Source organism: Atractosteus spatula, chromosome 5, assembly GCF_055471065.1.
Source record: "Atractosteus spatula isolate fAtrSpa1 chromosome 5, fAtrSpa1.hap1, whole genome shotgun sequence".
Taxonomy (NCBI): Eukaryota; Metazoa; Chordata; class Actinopteri; order Semionotiformes; family Lepisosteidae; genus Atractosteus; species Atractosteus spatula.
In genome coordinates this window covers 29086811-29108346 of record NC_142710.1, presented here as the reverse complement: position 1 = coordinate 29108346, position 21536 = coordinate 29086811, and the positions used below count along the sequence as shown (strand labels likewise).

Sequence of the window (21536 nt, the reverse complement as noted above, 5' to 3'; positions counted from 1 at the left end):
TATGGACGCTGTCACATCATCCAGATGGGTGCTGTCGCATCATCCAGATGGGTGCTGCACATTGGAGGTGATGGAGGGGAGTCCCAATTACCTGTAAAGTGCTTTGAGTCAAGTGTCCAGAAAAGTGCTATATTAGTGTAAGGAATTATTAATATTTTGCATGTACTGGCCAGGCTCACACCTGCTTCGCTTCATTGGGCTGCCAGTTATTGTCACGATCGCAAACCCCTCCTCTTAAGGGCGCTCCAGCCCTTCCTCGTTTGCCCCATTCCCCGCACCTGTTCCTTGTTCCTACCCCGTTTCAGTTCGCCTTTAAAAACCAGGCGCTCACTTCACTCGAGGCTCTGCATCTGGTTTCCTAATCGCGCAAACCCGGGACCTGGTTGCGCCTGGCTCCGTTATGTTTTTAAGTTTCTAAGTCTGTTCCTGTTCCTGTTCCCCTCGCCGGTTCCGACCCGGTTCCCGTTTTTAATCCTGCGTTTTGGATGGATCACCTGGCCATGGACTTTTTCCCGTTTCTTGGATTCGCCTATGGATTTATTCTTCGGATTGTTTGCCTCGGCCACACCTCCCCGGATCACCAGCACTCTATGGACACGCCCCCCTGTCTTTATTCCCGTCTCCTGCATGACTTTTTCCCTTGTGTTTTCTCACTTTAACCCGGATTGTGTCGTCCGCATAGGGTCCGGAAAGAACTGTACGTGACCGTTATGTGTTGCAGGATGATACAGCAACACCATTTTCCAGATGAAATTGTTCAAGAGTATCATTATACTCAACACAAGCATTCTCAAAAAATGTCCTTAACTACACAAATGAAATGTTTGAAACTTGGTCCATCAGTGTGTCATGGAAACAGAACAATATCTGATCCTGTAGATGAATGCAAGAAAAGCAGGTGGAATCTAATTTCAGAATGATTAGGATTATATTTTGGTCTGGTACTAAAGTTCACATTGTTAGAAATTATAATAATCTTATGGAAATGAACACCACTTTTTCTGGATGCTTGCAAATCCTTTCTCCTGACAGACACAGACCTCTGAGAAACTGCGTTTTAGAAAGCAAAGACTACGAAGAATCGAAGAATATTATAACTGTGAAATTAGTTTTTTGGAGTGTGGTGATTTGGTACTGAGCAGCCCACCAGCACCAATGTGATATTTATGTTGACTCATTGATATCTATCACTACATATTACAGTTAAACGACAGAGCAATCAAACAGTGTTCGGCCACCCTGTCAAAAGAGTAAAATTGTGATATGGAGGTGTAATACTGAAAGCCACAGTTCGGTGCTCAGATTTGGCTTCCAGTAAATAGTGCTGTTCCGGAAAGAGCTGTAAAAGGAGCAACCACAGTCATTCTTTTTCGCCCCGAGCAAAAATACAAGCATCATTGGATTGGAGTTGGCTACTCGGACTCTTGAAATAAATGTCACAGTCAAGATATACAGCTACTTAAACCTCAACCAGGAAAAAGGACAATAAATATGGCAGCTAAACGTAGATAAAATCAAGGAGAAGAGAGGGAATGCAGCTGTTCACGTAATGCAGGTTCTTACAATAGTTTACGTAAATCGCGTCGAGGAAGATGTTTCACTGAATCTTGAAGCCTCTCGAAGAGACAGCTTGATAAGGTTCTTTAACCAAATACTGTAGCCGTTAGCAACCACGCAAGTACAAAGTCTCTTCTAACCTGGTGTTATCTAAAATGTTCCGTTTTTAAAAGTGCAACAACTATTTTACGTTAATCTTCAATGTCATTTAACATTGAACATTGTTGCCGCAATAGAGAGCTCGAATTGTTAATTCCTTTACACAGAACGTTAGTCCATTTTAAAGTTATTCCACGCTATTTTGTTTTTAATTTTACAACCTGATAGACCTAATTTATGTGTGTGTGTGATTAACGTTATTAACTTTACAATACACTTTAAAATCCACACTAACAGAAGCTTTTCAAGTTTTTCATTATTGAAATCATTTTTAAAAAAACGGCATTACATTTTTTTAATTTTTCTTCCCTGATCAATTTTTTTCTTTCAGGGTTCAGCGTATCTAATTAACAATTTTAATGAAATAGAACTGGCACGAGCTTTAAATCCTATGAGAATGTATTAGTCCATTGCGCAAGACGTTCCTACATGTGATGATGGCACTTAACCACGGTTTGGATTTTATTAATGTTTACATGCCTCTGGTTTAAAGTATATGTCGCATTTTAAGCCTCTGATATCCTTAGAAATACGTTTTTAAAACTCGTTGTCAGGCGTTAATTTGGTTATCGATTGATAGTTCAATATTAATACATGCAGTACCGACGCTCCAGCAATTTTACTGACATCGTGAATGTCTTCAAATGAGAAAGAATACTTGAATCCGTCACCGCCAGTTATAAGAAAGTGTGAAAGACAATTACCCGTACAGATGTTTAAGCAGCCTAGACAAACAGAAACAAAATCGATCTGTTATTATCTATTTGCTTAACAGACGCCTTCATCCAGGGTGACTTTCAGCGCCGGAGCTGCACACTAATGGCTCAGGGTGCCTTTTATTGTAATCTGTGAAATTCTCCTCCTCTTTGAGATCATATAGAAACGTCACTGTATCGACCCCACTCCTCCCAGATCGAGCAGGTTTAAATTCCAACAGTTACGATCACCAAACAAATGAGGAGATAAATTGCTGCCCAATAACGCGCTGATCGCCCAAGGCTCCAGTCTGGTTCAGCGCTAGAGAAGAAGTACGAGTAAAGTTTATCCATGTTGCTCTGAAGTAACCAGTTATTCCGTAAACCTGGCGAGTCTTCGCTGACATACGCCTCTTGATCATGCAGTCTTTGGTGATGGCAAAACTGGAATTTTAAGCTTCCTCATTTACAGGAGAGATTGATATAAAAAATGACAGGCTATGAGGTTTCCAAACTACGCGTAAAGGTATCGCCGTGAGACTTTATTGCCAGTATAACAAAATCCGGATTTTAAGCGCTTTTGCCTAAATAAGTCATGGATACAACTTCGGCTCCTCTCTTTTTCTCATCTCTGAATTCGTCATTCGAAAACGAAGATGATGGCAACTACACCGGTACCAACATTTTCGCCCAGCCGGGCTGGCAGGTCGCGCTGTGGGCGATCGCTTATGCCCTGATAGTGATAGTGTCGGTCATCGGCAATATCACTGTCATTTGGATCATCCTGGCTCACAAAAGAATGAGAACAGTTACTAACTATTTCATTGTGAACCTCGCGTTCTCAGACGCTTCTATGGCAGCTTTCAACACAGTTTTCAATTTCGTCTACGCCTTACACAACGACTGGTACTTCGGTCTAAGTTACTGCAGGTTCCATAACTTTTTTCCCATCACAGCTATTTTTTCAAGCATTTATTCCATGACAGCTATTGCCATTGACAGGTAAGCAATGTGAATACCTTTTCTTTTGTTTTCTAACGAGACTGATAAACACAGGTAGATACATATTCCGTGGTAGAGTACTACTTGAAATGCACCCTGCATAATTACAACGCATATAAGATTGTACGCGACAACAATGTTAAATGCAATAAAATACGGTACTCAGATGGAACAATTTTCTGAGATCTTTCAGCATCAACTTGTGTGTTGTTAATTTCACCAGACAGTATTACAGTTAACACTTAAAACAGGTTTTAACAGCATCTCTTTGAAATCAGTTTTCATCCCAGAAGCAATCCGTTAAGGACGCACAGGGGAAGAGATGAAATAATAGAATGGGGCAACATTTTGAGAGAAAAATAAAATTGCTGCAATTAATAATTAACCCACAAAGACTCACACACATAACAAACCTGAATATAATTCATAAATGCAATTAAGGACAATGCCATGGAAGACGTTATTTGGGGTTAATATTTAGACGTGTCGCAAATGCCCCGGTGCAAGACATTCGACGCCCTTGCGTGTAGCAGATGAAATATTTTAGTATTTGAGGATACAACTCTAGCCTGCACCTGGGACTTAACCCTGGAGTCCTGGGTACTACGTTTCACGCGCATCGTTAAGGGCTCGCAACAAACGGTGACTGGGGATCATGCCAGTCCTTGATGCGGGTTTGATTATGACCGCTGAGAGTCACAGACGGTGGTCTGCTGCAGTAAGTATATACAGTAGTAAGTCTACCTAGTCAGCGTCAACGGGCGGCTGGTGGACTTGCCCTAGATTGAGCGGGAATGTAAAGGCGCATACTAAAAAGCAAATGGGCTTTGCAACTCGGGCCGGCCAAGAAGTAGGCCTACTCTTAAAAATGTAGCCATGTAGATGTTTGTGATAATACTGTATATTAAGAGCAGCCTCTATGTTGTGTGTGTGAAAAAACAGTAACACAAAGTTTTTCTTCACATAGACATAACACATCATTTTTGCTCGTGATGTTAACACGAAAACAAAGTATCCTTTTCAAAATTATAGCTCTTTACTGTAAACATATTACCCTTCTAAACAGTTATTGTATACCTCTGTATTCGGTTACATTTGAACTAATTTAAATTAATCAGAAGCAGAGAGTGTGATAAAAAAACACTGTTACCTGTTTACTTTGTCCTATACGCAGTGATTAAAGATTGGAATTAAAACGTTCAAACAGTGGTTGAAGTCTCAGACCGCAAGTATATCAACACTATCTCTTCAGAAACCAGAAATGCTTGTGCTGGTATGACAATGATTTCTTTTTACGATCAGGATAGTTTCTTCCATTATTCAGAGTAGATGAAAATTCTGTACATGGCATGTAATGTATAGATTTTGCGGAATCATGATAATTACCCAAACGTATGATATGGACTTGCAATAAGCAAATTGCGATTGTTTTTTAAACACCAACTAAAAACAAATACGTTTTGCAACAGAGTTAGTTCCTTGTGGCGCACTTTTAAAATAAACTTTTAATCGAGTTAATCATCAGAAAATATTTTAATTTCTGATAATTAATACTGAGGTTTTAAAATGGTCTTACAAAAACGTTTATTCATGGATATTAAATAAGTTGAGCACGAATTTAGCATGAAAGCAAAATTAACAAACTACAGGTTTTTATTATATTTTATTATATGTTTTTATTATATTTTCATGTATTTGTAATTTCTACTTAGTTTTTGCCTATGCTTGTATGTCTAAATAGCTGTCCCTCCTTGACTGTATACAATATACCGGATATATAAATGACTCGGTGTTGAAGGCAGGTTATTTTCCAGATCAAAATGACACAGCATGGATTCTGAATACAAACAGGAATATTGTCAGGGGAATAAGCAAACAAAAAGGAATGTCCATATCACTTTTTCATTAACAAGAGTCTCTGTTAACACATAATGTTTGGCATTAAGATACACAAATATTCTACAGAAACTAAACCTCCACAGTGTAAATTATGAATGTTTCCATTTTTAATTACCTCTGATGTGGACATCTTTAATTAGTTTTAAGGAGTGTGTTTTACAAGGTACATGACTAAAAAAAATAGTAAATAGTTGTCCAATGATATGCATACATAATATTGACACTAGCCTTCCTAAAGGGTACTTTTAATTCATGTTTGTAATAATGATAACAGTCACCACAAACAGTTAATAATAATAGCCAAATCCACACATATAGGAAAGTAATGGCTCCTCATTGTGTACATCCCTTCCATCAGCAAAATGGAAAAAAGTTGTATTTTGCATTAAGATTTTGCCTCAAGTACACAGCGTAAATCCAGATTCTCACACTAGCCATCATAAGCATATGTTGTTTGGGAGCAGTACTGTGTTCCTGTGAACCTCTGCAACAGCCATGTTACATGCAATGAACCTGTTCTGCACTTTTCTCAAATTAAAATGGGTTCATGGTTGGTTGTATTATATTTCCCCTTATCCCTGAAGACCCCAGGTATCCTTGCACTATATCAGATACTGTGGTCTTAAAATGGAGATCAGGTGACTAGTGTATCCGTTCGATTCCTCACAACAGTTAGCACAAAGATGACTGGCTTGCGGAGACCAAGCTGTCATAGCGATGTCACTGACTCACCCTTGAGCGTTGGCCCTTCCTGTCATTGTGAAGCAGAGTTCGCCAGCTGCTGCACCGTGAGCTGGGATCAGACTGTCATGAGACAGGTTCGTTGTACCCAGCTGAGGGGGTGCTGCTGAAGTACAGCAGTAATCCAGCTCAGTAGGATAGGACCTGCAGGTGTCTGTAGTGGCTGTACTTGGCTGAGGAGCCAGAGGTGTGAAGCTACCATCTCTGGGTTCATGGCTGAACACCTGTAAGTCAGAATCCCCCCTAATTTAAAGACCATAATATCTGATATAGGCCTGGGATACCCAAGATCCCTTGGCATATAGAGAACATTTGGTACAAGCAACTAAAATCCCATTTTAAAATGAATTGCTTGGGAGACGCATTATATTAACCTGTCTGCACTTTTTTTAGACTGTGAATTTGCTTTTTTATGTTTTCAGAACATCAGGAAGGCCAGAGAGGAGGGGAGGGCCTTCAGCCCATGAAGCTCATTTAGTTCCTGTAGTCCCATAGCCTGTACTGTCTGTACTGGCAACAGATTCCATCCTCCCCAGCTCTGACACTCCCTTGAGACTCCCCCCTCTCTGAGAATAGACAGTGTAGTGTAGTCAATCAACCCTAACTGCTCATATGTGGATATGGGAGAAAACTGAGGCACCTGGAAAAATCCGCACAGAGATTGGGAAACGTGCAAAACCACACACAGTGGGGAACCAAAATTGATATTTAAACCCAGGGGTTTTGAAGCATTAATGCAAGCCATCAGTTCAATTCACCTATACCATATAATGTTGATCGCTTTATACCAAACACAAATTGATTATAGTAAGGTCACCATTATTGTGGGGTAAAATCATTAGGCTTTGATCTACATGTGTATTGTTTCTGTTATGGTTTGTGAATAATTATCAGCCCTTTTATTTTGAAAAAAAGTAAACATTTCACATTTCTGCGCATCTAGTTTCTAATCACAGTTTCTTTTGGTCTAGTGGTAAATCCCTGTCTGCAACATAGCAGTACACAGATACCTGAACATAACTGATTTAAATGACCATGCAACATAATACATTTGATAACCATATATAAACTCTTTACTGGTAAGAGTTTTATTTTCCCTTTAATACATATATTACAGTATGAATCAAGCTTGTTTCACACTGCCCTCTATTGAAAGTACCATACTATACCTTTCTATCATTTAAAAATTTAAGGTGTTCATGTTCATAGGTCTTTTTTAAAGTAAAAAGGACTTTTTGTTAAAAGTAACCTATGGTGGTCTTTATGTTACAGCATTGTTGTAACATAACATCTGTTGTAACATCTGTTCATTGCCTTATAACGTAAATCACAGTGTTAAAAGAAAATAATATACATAATATGACATTTACGAGGTTTCCACAGTTAAAAAAGGAATGAAAGCCTGCAAGCATACTGACCCTTTCATACCAGGTCTGGATATCACAGCTCTAGATTGAGACTTGTCATGCCAACTAATCAATGAGAAATAGCTTCTATATATATTTCTACAAAATGGTTCTGCATAGAAAAAACACCTTGTGGTAAATTCCTGTATGCAACATAGCAACACACTTGTGTGTCATTTATGACTTTAAGAACGTTTATCTACATTGAACTAGTATGTGAGTATTTCAATTGTACTTCTAAGCAGAAACAGCAACAAAGAGCCACTCTACTAACAAAGCAAACTACATGGGCCGTGGTTCCTAACAAGCTTGCGACAGTGATGGGCATAGAATCGGCATGTTGGTTGAGCACAGTTGGAGCCTGGAATATGCCCCCTTGCTGGCAATGTATGTCCCTGGAGCTCAAACACTGAGGAGTGACCCTTTGTGCCACTTTGCTCTGTCGTCACATCCTATATTACAAAATGTAAAACAATTACACTGGAAAACACTCATCCTTGTGAGTTACTAACGTCACAATGTCTGAAGTCATGCAAAGGGATTTTTAACAGCACATGCAGTGAAAGCAACATACTGTATGCAACAGAGGTCTAATAAGCCACAAAGAAAGTAAAAAATGATAAAATCATGCCTGACTGCTCTCTAATTCTCTGCAAAATTCTACCCAATGAACACTCTTCGACATACATAAAGAAACACTTGGTTTATTTACTGCATTATTTTTAGCAGGGTTCGCCTATTGTTTTCACAGGAACATTTGCAATCCGTGCCACTGATAACATTTTTCACTCTTAAGTGTAAAATCAAACATTTTGGACAAATGGCAGTTGCTAAGAGACCAAAGTAAGATATTCTCTCACTTCAACCCTTTTGGAGCGATGAATATGGATTTGTTTAACATAAAGACCGTGCTGCTTGTACTCTAAGTTGTATCCTGAGCAATATGAAAATGGGTTGCAAAACTAACGTTTGTAGTTGACATCACCATGTATATGAATGAACTCTGTCGACAAGGTGCAATGAACTCATTTTCCGCTATTTCCGGCATTTTAAAGAACTTTCAAAACCCATGTTGTTGAGTTCGGAGCGTAGATGCGGGAACAGGCAACAGAATTTTCTGTAAGGTTTCAGGATTTCCAGCTTTTTGGTCCGATGTGTTCTTTCTGTTTAAACCAGGCTGCTTCGATAGTAACGACGATAACTATATAATTACTATAATGATAATTATATTTTAAAGTTAAATTTTTATTAATAAGAATGTAAGTAGGGCTATTATTGACATTAAAAAGGTATCAATGGCAAGCAAATGCCTACAAAAGTGCATGAGCTAACTCTTGGTGTGCCCCTTTTGAAATGTTTCTGACCCCTCTAATCTTACTCACACATCAACTTGTGAAATTTAGTTTAAGGCTTTTTTTGTGTGTGGATTTAAAAGGATTCCTGTGTGAGGCGGGTAAAGTTTACAGATTATTCATTCGGGAGGCTCTGATACAGCTAAAACCATAAGCCTCTTTAAAGGCCACAGTGCATTCAGTAACCCAACAATGTGATCTTTTCTTAAACACCGTATCACGTCGATGTTTGATGCCTACAGGTGTACAGGTGTACAGGTGATGCATGAAGCTGTCTCATTTGAATATGCAGAAATGCAGCCTATTTGTTAAAGACAAATTTCTTTGGACCTTCCAGGCAATTATTCATATAGCAAAATGTTAAAATACTAAAAGTGTTTGAATAACAGACATGGACTAAAAATTGCTTTAGAAGTGGGAAATCAGCATTTAACATTGAATATTTTTATTTCTGAATACCCTTTATAATTGAGGTAAGGAAAAGTTGATAAAACGAGCAAAAATAAATGATCTGTTCTTAGCTGGCATGTTTTTGTCTTCTGGAATAATAATAATAATCTGGGATTATCTTTCATAGTAAATACTGTAAATTAATAGTGGAACAAAAGCAATATCATCTTTCACTTCACATCCTTCTAAAAGATCTAATAGTTTTCTTTTCTGCACAATCACTACCAAAACAAATGTCAAATGTCACTTTTATGAAAATGACATATTTATCTCTGGGCTCAAGTCAGTAGACATGCTCAGATCAATTCTATAAACCTAAATCTCTTTCCAGATGGTCATGTAAGTAATTTATGAGTGCCAGCTTGGCTTGTTTAAATTGCTTTTGTGGGTGTGTGTGGTACTGTCACTTCTCCAAGATCTAGCTATGGATTAGTAAAGACAATAGGCTTCGTTACCAGTCATGACAGCTGCAGTCTGTCAGCACTTAGGAGGACGGAGGTTCTGAACATTCAGTAGACATGTTCACATTGATAAAGCTGATAACACTGCTTCACATAAAGTAGCTTGTCTCTGGTACTTCATTGCTAAACCCCCGTAACCCAATTGCACAGTTTATTCCCCACTGAAATAAAACTATTAGTTTGTTATCAGCTATTCCTCTGTCTAATGTAGCTCCCTACCAGTACCAGGAATGCTTTGGGTAGGCCTTGCTGATCCAGCATTGCATCGCTGGAAAACAAGACAACCCTGACCAACAAATATGGGCACAACTGCTAATCGAAGAGCATCATCAACAAAGCACCGGGCTGTTTTACCTCAGTCTCATCCTTGTCCGTTGTTTAGAAAGACTGTACGCAAAGCACAATGGCAAATTTCTGTATTACACTGGTAGCTTTGTACCACTCACAATGTCATATTTGTTATCTCTTTCACAAGCAAACTCACAACCACACATCCCTTATTATATCCCACATATGCAGGATGTTGTTAATGAGGAGAATGAGAACTGGACATGAGCTTTTTTATTTCCGACAGACATATCATGAATGTGGCACGATACTGTTTATAATCCAAGCCAATGTATATACATCCATGTTATTTATATCTGACCTATGTACAGTGTATTCAGACAAGAATGTTTCTTGCCAATTTCTAAGTTGAGAGAGAAGGAAATTCACTTGAACAAGTTCAGTTGAATACTCTTCTTGTGAAATGCCAAAAGACGAGCACAGGTTTGTCTGACACATATGCCGCCGACGATGTTTTTATTTTTGTAGATGATCAATATTCAATTTACAATTGACACATTTTTTTCTAGCCACCAATCGTTTTTTTTATAAATAAATCAAGATTTCAGTTTTAATTTAAGAACTAATGCAATCACGATCCTTCCTCAAAGCATCAAAATTACCTTGAAGAAATTCTATCCATCCTAATGAGGTTGTTTAACAATCGAGAAAAGAGAGTAATCCTGAGGAAGAATCTGCTACTGTAGGTCGTTTGTACACAATCATGAGTCTTCGAGAGTAAAAAGTCCTCAACTGCATAAACCTTTTCACTTCTATTGAAGGGAATTTGAAGTTAATCTGAAATACTTGTATTTCTGGACAATTAAAAGTACTTTTAAGAGTGACTTCCTCCTACTGCCTTGGGTTCCTCAAATCAAATAAAAAGATCTAATTTCATAAAATAAGAATATCTACAATGATTAGGATATTAAAAGAGTGCGGCTTCTCTGTTCAGAACTGTATAAAGACAGGGTTATTAGTTTTTTAATGAGAAGGGGAGACCACAGCATGGTGGGAAACAATGAATTAGCAAACAACCTTGTTCATACCTGATTACAGTCAATCGTTTTCTTATCTGGGGTTTTATGTGCCGATATGACTGAGAGCCTAATGGGCTTTGAAGGAGTTACAAAGCAAAGTTGATACTGTCAGACTTATTATCAAGGTATGTATTTCCATTTTACTGGCAGTGTTCTATTAACCTCAACACCCAGGTTTCCTGTTACTTAAGTCAGTTACTTTGATACTGTACTATGCAGTGGTATTACAGTTCTTACAGTTTAATTCTAGATAAATTATCTTTGCAAGAAGGTAAAAAAAACCTCTGTGCTCATTTCTGCCTGCATTGTCATAGCATTAATAAAACTGCAATTTTTTGTCTTTTGTAATTGTCTACTATAGAAAGCTGGTAAACTACTGGGGAACCAAAGTAAATTTAATAAATGAGGCTGCGCATGTCACCAAAACAACAAATTTATAGCTATGTTAGATACTCGACAGCACCCAAGAATGCGCTTACAGATTTACCTCTTCTCTGACAATTCCCCTCTTTCTGGACTGGCAGTCCTCACATCTGTATCCCTCTGTTGCTGTATATCGCTGACATGAGTTGGGGTGTCTGAAAGTGCCGTGTGATTGTCATTTGCAATGACAGGGTGTGTGCTGTGTAAGTATGCTATAAAGAATTATATATATATACTTGATGTAATAAGTGGAATATTGAATGATGCTTCAATACTGCAACATTACCCACTATATGCTGTCTTACCTTGGGCCTAGTGATAGTTTAGTGATATGTTGTGCTTGAGAACAGACCAGTGTTTAAGTTGCAGGTCAAAAGCTCATGTTCCTAAAAGAGTGGAGTCTAAAGAATCATATCAGTCCTTGATAAGGTGTGTGATCAAAGCTGGACATTTGTAGTGTGGTACATTTGATAAACCACAGTAGTAAAGTAGTACAAAAGTAGTTTGTTATCAGCATAAATGACAATGGAACTTTTCATAAAGGCTCCTTAGTCAACAATTTGGGGACAATAGCAGTCTTTACAGCAGCTCAACTTTACCAGAATAAAGTCGCGTGTGTATGCATCACCTGCTTTTCTACACTATCTTGCACTTTCGTAAAAATGCAATCTAGATGCAGCTGAATATCCAATATAGGACAAAACTACTTTATGTTTGTCTTTTAGGTATTGCAAATATAATTGTTCCAAAATTGTCCACAGACATTGTTGAATGACATCACCATAACCAGTTTGTCAACTAAATTTTAATCGATCATTTTCAGATTATACATACTCCCTAAAATTTTAGATGTAGTGCATTCAATCCAAAACAATATTATGTTTGAATTTTAAAAAAAAAGTGAATGGAGTTAAAAGCAACTGGAAAGGTTTGTGACAATACATACTATCTTAACTTGCTTCATTAAAACCTACAGTACCATCCTAACTGTGGTTAAGAAAGATATGCAGAAGAAAAATATCCAGGAAAAGAGCTGAAATGGAACTTATGAGAACTCATAAACTCCTCTTGGTAGTGTTGTGTTTAATAGCAGACTCACTCTCCAACATTGCCTGCTTTCACTAACAAGAATGGGAAATGAAGGGGGCAGGCTGGAAGGAGAAAAAGTAAAGTAACCCTGCTCTGCCATTGCCAAAACAGGACAGCGTTACAGTTAAACAAAGATCAATGCTCAGATTTAATATTTTCCACAATCCTAAATCAGAGAAACTAAAGGAGCAGGTACACAAAGTGTTAAGACTTCTACTTTCAAGTCTTTGTCCAATGGCAGTTTACTTCCCCCATTCACTCACTCTCAGCTTGACATGAGTGCACTGGAACGTTTTATTTGGGAGCACTTAATTACATTTCTGTCTGTATGATTATTCACAATTCTTATTTTTAACAGTCATCAAAATAAAAAAAAAATATATTGGAGTGTGATGTCGGGGTCTGTCTCACTACAAATCCTAAAACTAAAGCCCTAATAGCTTAACAGCAAAAAAGGAGCATTTTTAGTGGAGGCAAACATAACTGGAATTTTGTTTCTGCGGGTGTTTTCAGATAGAAATCTTCTATCTGACGTGAAGTTAACAAGCCTAGATGCATTGAAGATAAACACTTTATTTTTTTCCCTTTCAAAAGGGATACATATCAAAATACAGATCTCCCTAATTTTCAAGGAAATAAACAGATACACGAGATTAAGATCGCTGCACTGAAAAGCAAGCTATCGATTTTTGCCTGATCTTATATTGACTTTTGATTGTCTTGTCTAAGTGGAATTGGAAATGGTCCTTTAAGGCAACATGAGATAAAAAGGAGAATTCTTTGGGTATTTTTTACTAAGTAGATACATTTTATTTATTTCTTTATTAAAAATGAATCTTTTTCAATGGTTTTACTCTGTCATACAACTTTACTAACTCACTGCAAAAAGTAAAATTTTTAGAACAACACTTCAGGCAGTATATATAAGTATACAAAATGACGTTTAACGTAAATCTAAAAATCGTTCCAAAACCCCATTAATTCGAAAGGAAATACCATTATTTGTGCATACTGTATAGGTTTTCAGAAGAATAAAACATGTGGATATGCTTAAAATATTTTGATTAATTGATCATTCAAGTGTGATACCCTTGAGTGACCTTTACTGTTATTTAACCTCTAAATCATTTTGTAAGTAAAGAGAGGGTTGTTTGGGTACTTGTGATGAGGTTAATTAACCTGTTGAATCTTAATAATAATAAGAACATCAAGAAAAAGAACAAAGTGGCCCACTTATCAAGAGAACAAGGTCTTTGTGCCACTGGCTCAGCCCCTCAGGTAGACTCAGCAGCCGTGGTGATGAATCAAGGTTCTGTCTGGGCCATCCTAATGTATAAACAGCAGGTGTGATACAGACTTTCCATACGGTAGAGCAATTGTTGTCTACAGCAGACCAATTGATGATGATGTGCCAGTCTGGTGTTTCTTGGCAGCTGTGTCTGGTTGCTGCAGAGCGTCTACTTGTAGTGAGTGATAGCAGCCTGTTTGCACTGTGCTACAGTACATTGATCAAGTCCTGGGACCTAACTTGCTGCTCTCACTGACATGACGTCATTCCAGCAGGACACTTGTAATAAGATCTTTAATGTGAGGTAGGAATGTGGCAATTAACCCTGGTTTCTCCACCCACCAGACATGAGCTCCATTAACACTTGTAGGATGAGCTGGGATGACACCTGGTTCATAGAACAGGCACATGATGAAATTGACCTGATATGCTGTCAGCCTGTGACCTGTGACATATTTGCATGTCAATGTACTGTCTACTGTAAGTCCACAGACAACAAAACAGGGTGAAAAAAAAGATATTTTCCGACTAATCACTATCTGTGATTTTGTTGGAGATATAATTATTCAGTATTATTACATTAATTTGAAAGGCCAGTTTGAGTCCAACATGGAATTCTAAAGTGGCTTTTGGTTTTCTCTTGTAGGTATATGGCTATTATCCACCCTTTGAAACCCAGGCTGTCCTCCACCACCACGAAGATAGCCATTGCTGTCATATGGGTAGTAGCCTTTGCTTTGGCATTCCCACAGTGCTTCTACTCCAAAACAATTTTTTCTCCCCCAAGGACTATCTGCCTGGTGGATTGGCCTGGCGAGTATGGGGGCAACCATCAGCTTGCGTGAGTGTTTGGGATTCAAACCTTCCGCCCCAAGCTCTGCCACTTCACATGGGGGTCTATTCTGCACAGAGAGAGAGAGAGTCAATGGCCAGTGAATGGGAGGGAAATGTTTTTCACCGCTCTGTTAAAAAATGTCTAATTGTGCAGCTCTGTCAAAGTATTTTGCCTAACAACACTGTCAGGTCTAACAAGACTAACAAGGTCTAACAAGATTCCAGTTTAAGGCTTGTTTAATCCCATGCATGGAGGCCTGCAATCCAGCAGCTTTTATGGGGCTTTTTACATCTTCAAAACCTCAAGAAAACTGTGAAACTAATTGATTTAGTGGAATTAAGCAGATGAGAATGGAGCTGAAGTGAAAAGCTCCACAGACTTTCCAGGAAATTGGATTTGGTTATAATTTATTTAGAAATCCATAATGTTTGTGTATTTGTATGCACAATACACGCTAACCCATCATCCCATTACATATCTCTCATCTAGAAGTAAAATGGTGCTCAGTAATGCGAATGGACCTTATTAAGAGGTGTGCTATGGATAGCAGGACAAACCCTATCATCAACATTGACTGCTGCTCTTATAGTCAGATAAGGTGTGCCTTAAAGAAGTATCCAGACCCTGGAAATATGTGGAAAAGAATGCTGACAATGTAACGTATTGAAGAAAAAAGGTTTTAGAAAATTTTTAGATTATTTTGGAAATCACCTTGATTCTCACTGCATATTAAAGGAGACTGAATACAGAAGTAAAAGGTTTAGTCCTAATCTACTATATAAACTTAATTTATAACAGCCAAACTGGTTGGTTCTTTGCCTGTTCAGCTACAAGTTGAAAAAAACAATATAGAGCCAGTTATTTTAAATGCTGATTGAGATCTGTAGCAAGTTAATGCCTAATTCTGAAAACAAGCAAGAAATGCTACAGCTTGAATTTCTCCACCATGACTTGGCCTGTTTTTTTTAATTGACGAGAAGTGCTGAAGGAGGTTGTCTCGTCTCAGGTATCAGATCGCTGTGATTATCCTGATCTACCTGCTGCCCCTGCTGGAGATGCTGGTGACTTACAGTATTGTAGGGATGACTCTCTGGGGCAGCGAGATCCCTGGCGAGGCCTCGGATCACTACCAGAACCAGATGCAAGCCAAGCGAAAGGTAAGCGGCAGATCCACTAGCGACCAAACCTGGAAGTCACTGGAGCTGAATTACCTGAAATGCTCTGACTAATAAGAATATTGAAATGGGATGTCTTCTGCATAACAAAGAGAAGACAACAAGGGGACCCTAACCCAAACCTTAATTATAAAACTCAGGGAAATGCAAAATTCGACTCAACTTTTACTCTGCTCAAGTCCTTTTTGGTGATTACATTTTAAAGGACCTGACTGTAATGTTCAGAATCCTCCAAGACGCAGACAAAGTCAACCCTGTGGCTGCCTCAACACAAACACATACTGGAGAATGCAACTGAAATGTAAGGGGACGTGCATTAAAGACCGCAAGCAGGAGGCACTTTTTTTTACACAGGTGGTGGGAGTCTGTGACAAGCTACCCACTCAGAGTGTTGAAGCCCGTTCCCTGGCTTTTCCAGGAGGTCCTCGGATTGATGAACAACTAAGAACAAAAAAGCATGGTCTGAATGGACTCCTCTCCTCTGTAACGATTCTTTCAGCATTTGTAGCTTTTATCCTCATCTCCCCCGCTATTAGGTATGCAAGCACTGATTGTAACTCTTGCTATCAAAGCCAAGAGAAAATGGTCCTAGTCCTTGATCTAAAGAACCTCTATGATCAGCTATGTACTACCCTAAGCACACATACATTTTAATGAATTTAGTTAAAAAATGTACAGAGTTCCTATGTGTTATCCTATCAGGATTACATCCTAACATCCTAACAGGATAACTATTAGGATGTTATCCTAACAGGAACTTCTCTGGTCTTTTTTGGTGCCATCCCCAAAACCAGTGATGACACTTACGTCACTTAGAGAAGACAAATACTCGGGTATTAGCTGATTAAATCTTACAAATTTAAAATTCCTGGTACATATGTGGAACTTGAAACTCTGAATGTCCTTTATTCCAGAAATCCTTATCAGCAGCATTGATTTGAATAGGAATGTACCATCACATTTTAAATCCCTTTTTTTCAGGTTAAGCCCATAGCAATGCGCTCTCTCTTTCAGGTTGTGAAAATGATGATTGTCGTCGTGGTGACCTTTGCAATGTGCTGGCTGCCCTTCCACTTGTACTTCATCCTGGGAAGCTTCATTGAAGACATCTACAAGCAGAAATACATCCAGCAAGTCTATCTGGCCATCTTCTGGCTGGCCATGAGCTCCACCATGTACAACCCTATTATCTACTGCTGCCTGAACCAAAGGTGCAGGAAACTTGTACAGGATGTCACACTGCAGACATAAGACATGCTAACCCATCATCCCATTACATGTCTCTTATCTAGAAGTAAGATGGTACCCGGTAAGGTGAATGCCAGGACAGATGTCTTCACATAAGGACCCTTAATGAATGAGGACTTTATAGTGGATTGAAAAAATGGGTATCAAAGGAGGAAAAGGAAAAGAAACTCAAACTGATTGCAGGCAGTCACTGTCTGGGAATCATACTTTTTCTCTTGATGAATTGAATTTCCATGTTTTAGAATTGCATTTATTTGGAGATATTTTTAGGTTCTTTGACTGTCTACAGAATTTAATAATCTGTGTTCTTTTTTCTATTATTAATCATGCTAGAAACAAACAACTATAGAAATGTCATTGTATTCACTTGTAATTACAAAAGTAATACATATAGTTAACAACCTGAAAATGGAAAAAATTTTCAGAACATTTGACCCAACATCTCTTTCTCCAGATTCCGGTCGGGATTCCGGAGAGCATTCCGATGGTGCCCCTTTGTCAAGATATCCGAGGAAGATGAAATGGAGTTACGACACACCCGTACACTTCGCCTGACTCGCAGTTACCGCACTGAAACTTCCACTGTGGTCAACCACAACTCTGCTGATCAGGAAGAGACTACAGCCAAGCTCATCAAGGCTTAAGCGGCTCCTACCCAGCGCCAGAAATTGCAGAACAGGAGAGTCCAAGCCTGGGAATGAGAAACGAATTTCTGTGAAGGCGTGTTGTCTGTTCCGACAAGTTTTTGGAAAGGTGCATGTAGGGTAGAAGTGTCTGGAGAGGCCTCTGCTACTCCCCAGCAGTTAAAAAAACGCTCCTTGACTTTTCACTGTGTCTTCTGAAGTCGTCACATCATAATGCAACATGAAAAGAAAACGGAAGATAAAAGTTCTCACTCAATCAGTGATAAACTTATTTGAAGCATCTCTGGTGTGCTCTGGGGACATTCCTACACAAACCACTCCAAGCACAGCTGCTTTTAAGGTCCAGGAGGCTTCCTGGCTTTGTTGTGTAAAAGATTTAGCACACCCTTATAAATGAGAAGTAGATCTTCTTTGACAAGTCACTCAATAACTTTTAATACTACTTCTTCCCCCAGGAAACTGTGATAAAAACCTTACCTGACCCTCAACGTCCAATAACCAATATAATGACCACAGTCACCAGATACACTTACTCAACAGCAAATGCCTTTATTAAATCCATGTGAGAATGCACAGCTTTCTATCAACCAATAATCCAATCAGTGAATATGGGTGCAACTATTTACACAGATAATTTTTTTACCGATGTCTTCAAGACCATTTGTGTCGGGCTCTAGTGGCACGTTTATGGCTATTACAGCCTGTCCATAGGACAGCCTAGCACATTAACTTAACAAGGAATACAAAGTTTATGTAAAATGGCTGTAAATAGATATGTTAATGTACATTTCTTGAAATACATAATTAATGTATTACTTTCCTTGGCATTTGAAATTCTCGCTAAGCCTGTCACAGTAAAAAAACAAAACAAAGTTCTTACCTTTTAAAACAGGTTTCCACAATTGATGAATCAGGGTTTTTGAGATTTAGAAAACTACAGAACAAATCGTGGTAGAGTAATAGAAGAGAGAAATACAATAGCAGAAAAGAAACCGAATAACAGAAGAGAGAAACAAAGAACAGACCTGATGTTGAGGGCAGCTAGCTAGCAATGTTGCCTCGCAGTGCTGGGGCTCTGGGTTCAGCTCTGGACCTGAGGTGCTGTCTGTGTGGAGTTTGTATGTTCTCCCTGCGTATGCATGGGTTTCCTCCAGGTGCTCAGGCTTCTGGGAAAATTGTCCCTGGTGTGAATGTGTGCGTGTCTGTGTGTGCCCTTTGATGGACAGGTGTCCTATCCAGGGTGTACCCTGCCTTGCGCCAGTTTCTTGCTGGGATAGGCTCCAGCTCCGCCATGACCCAGTACTGGATAAAGTGCTTAGAAAATGGATGGATGGACTTCATGTGGCAAAACTGAAATCCCACTTGAAGTTAAACCCCGGCGGTGCTCCGAAGAGTACCAGGCGGAGCAGAAAAACAGAAAAGGACTGTTCCAGATCCTTGGCAACATAATGTACTGTGTCATGGCTTGCTTACCTGTCCAGCTTCTTGATCTGTATCTGTATCACCCAACATAGCTGGAAAACAATGACCCACTCTGTCTGGAAAGAACCTGCAGTGAAGCAGCACTGTACATTGCTGGAATGAAAGAACATATATAGTACAAACTGTAATTACACACATGTATAGTACATAAACGGAAAAGGCAAAGCCAAGACGAGAATAAAACAAAGGTGAAGTCTTAAGCTTCAGCTTTGCGCATACGGTGTGTGCTGAAGTATTCCATCATCAAAGTGGATGTTATATACAGTATGTTTATATCCCCTCATGAAGCAAACCATGGAGTCTTAACACACCCTCCATTCACACCTCCTGATTCTGTCATTAATGGCATCTGCTACTGAGAGCCTGACGTAGCTTTGCATTTCAGTGGGGCTCCTTGAAGTCATTGTTAAATAGCTGAGCATGAAAGGAAGGACCTGCAGATTGATAATGCTAGCACAATTCAGGTGTTAGTTTAGATGCGGAATTTGGATTTCAAAATGATTTTTTTAAATCCAAAAGAAATAGATTTTTCAAAGGAAACCTCTATATGGTCTATATGTTGTGTTCTGGTCTTCAAACTGGCCAAATGATACATAGAAAACAGGACTGATTTACATTATCCCCTGACAATGGCATTTGGAAATCCTGGTACTGTGGAAGGGGCCTCCTACTGGGCCATCAACACCACTTAAAACAGCAGCCTCATTTTTCCTCAGAAGTTTCCAAGGCAAGACTAACCGGACAAGATGAGATTGCAATTAAGTATATGTGCTGCTGAAGCCAGCACATCGTGATAATTCTGCTGTCATATCTACTGGGTCTTGTACCTTCAAAGATTCTTCTTTTTTTAACTATGAAAAATGCATAAAAAGATTCCTGAAAATGTGGTATTGAGAGAATATCAGACGTCCTTTCTGTTTCAAGTAAGGGTGAAGGCCTTTTATTTTAACACAGAAATTTCCTATTAATCTGATAATGTAAAGATGTAATTCGTGTAGCTATTGTTATTATCACCATTGTGCCATTTGGTCTCTGCTGTATTATTTAGATATAATATGCGAAACAGCAGGAGTGGAGGATGAAAGCAAGCCAACAAGAAATAGCTGTAGCAAACCAGCAGAGAATCCGTTTATCAGTTTTACCTACAAGTACTTCCTGTACTTGTCATGGCTTTGAAACTGTTGATTATACTGCACAAAACCATATGATCACATTTCTTCATTTTTAATGTTTAAGTGTATTTTACAATGTTAGAAGATGTACATAATGAGCCCGAATTCCCAATATTGATACATCAAGTTCCAGACTGTGTTTTACTGGTAGTACTTTCACAAGAGAAAAAAAAAACATTTTATCGTTAACAGCAAAATGTTCTGTACATTTAGTTAATATGATGCACTATAGTTGCTGTATCTCTCACAGTTATCTAGCAGCTTTTTTTTTGTTCTGTGGAAGAAAGCTAGTATTTGTATTGTGGAATATTCTGTGTTTATTACCCTTACTTCTAATCGTATTTAGAAAAAGATGGAGAAGATGTTTGTTCTTGATGTGTGCATCATTTAAATATTAATCCACATAATCAAGGGTTACGTGTAATTCAGAGGATGTCTGAATATGTCTACAAAAGCTGTAGAAACCAAAGGTACGTTGTTATAATGTTTACATTTTGTGGAAGATGTGGGTCTAATGGCATCAGTACTGTGAAACCAGTAAAATAAACATATTTTTCCTTGAAGACATCACTTTAAATAGATACAGAGTTCAGAAACATTTCATTTGAAATTGCAGCACAACGTTAAGCTGTTTTTGGCAGCCATTTGATCTTTAAAGGTTTCATTTTGTGGTTGTTTGTAGTATTTGATGTATAGTAAAACTTGTGCTACCACCCAGGTTATTTCGGAAACACAAATTCCTGAAAAGGGTCTTCAGATCATATTGTGAGGAAGTGCTTAGAGTAATCAAGATAACAAAAACCACTCCAGGAATATGTGAAGAGGTGGATGTGTAAAACACCACTGTTTAGCCTGTTGGTCAGAGACAGAATGAGGAAGGCCGTGGCAAGGCTGAGTGTGTGGGCTGCATGTGACTGTTTCACATGTTATATGAATTTCAGCATGTTGCAGGTTGCTTCAAATTTCAGCACTCCTTTGAAAGGTGTAATTAATGTTACTACGAATTCAACAGATGTGAAAGACATTGCAGCAACAAAACCTGGGTTGTCTGCTGTAGTGACACTTACAGTATATGATTGTACAGCTTTCAT

At 38.6% G+C, this 21536-nt stretch overlaps 1 protein-coding gene across 1 annotated transcript; it reads left to right on the top strand.

Annotated features, from left to right (window-relative positions):
• The first annotated feature begins 2654 nt into the window (after positions 1 to 2654).
• tacr2 (tachykinin receptor 2) lies at positions 2655 to 21003 on the top strand. The gene is made up of 5 exons (XM_088917851.1): positions 2655 to 3413; positions 14536 to 14730; positions 15731 to 15881; positions 16914 to 17110; positions 17602 to 21003. The coding sequence occupies exons 1-5, from the start codon at positions 3007 to 3009 to the stop codon at positions 17789 to 17791; spliced, it is 1140 nt and encodes a 379-aa protein (XP_088773977.1). The 5' UTR covers positions 2655 to 3006; the 3' UTR covers positions 17792 to 21003.
• Positions 21004 to 21536: the final 533 nt, after the last annotated feature.

What these genes read in the sequence shown, in the direction of transcription:
- tacr2 (XM_088917851.1), top strand. Translation starts at nt 3,007, where the DNA reads ATGGATACAACTTCGGCTCCTCTCTTTTTCTCATCTCTGAATTCGTCA. An exon ending in ACAGCTATTGCCATTGACAG is followed by an intron (nt 3,414 to 14,535) that starts GTAAGCAATGTG and finishes TTTCTCTTGTAG; the next exon opens with GTATATGGCTATTATCCACC. An exon ending in GGGGGCAACCATCAGCTTGC is followed by an intron (nt 14,731 to 15,730) that starts GTGAGTGTTTGG and finishes GTCTCGTCTCAG; the next exon opens with GTATCAGATCGCTGTGATTA.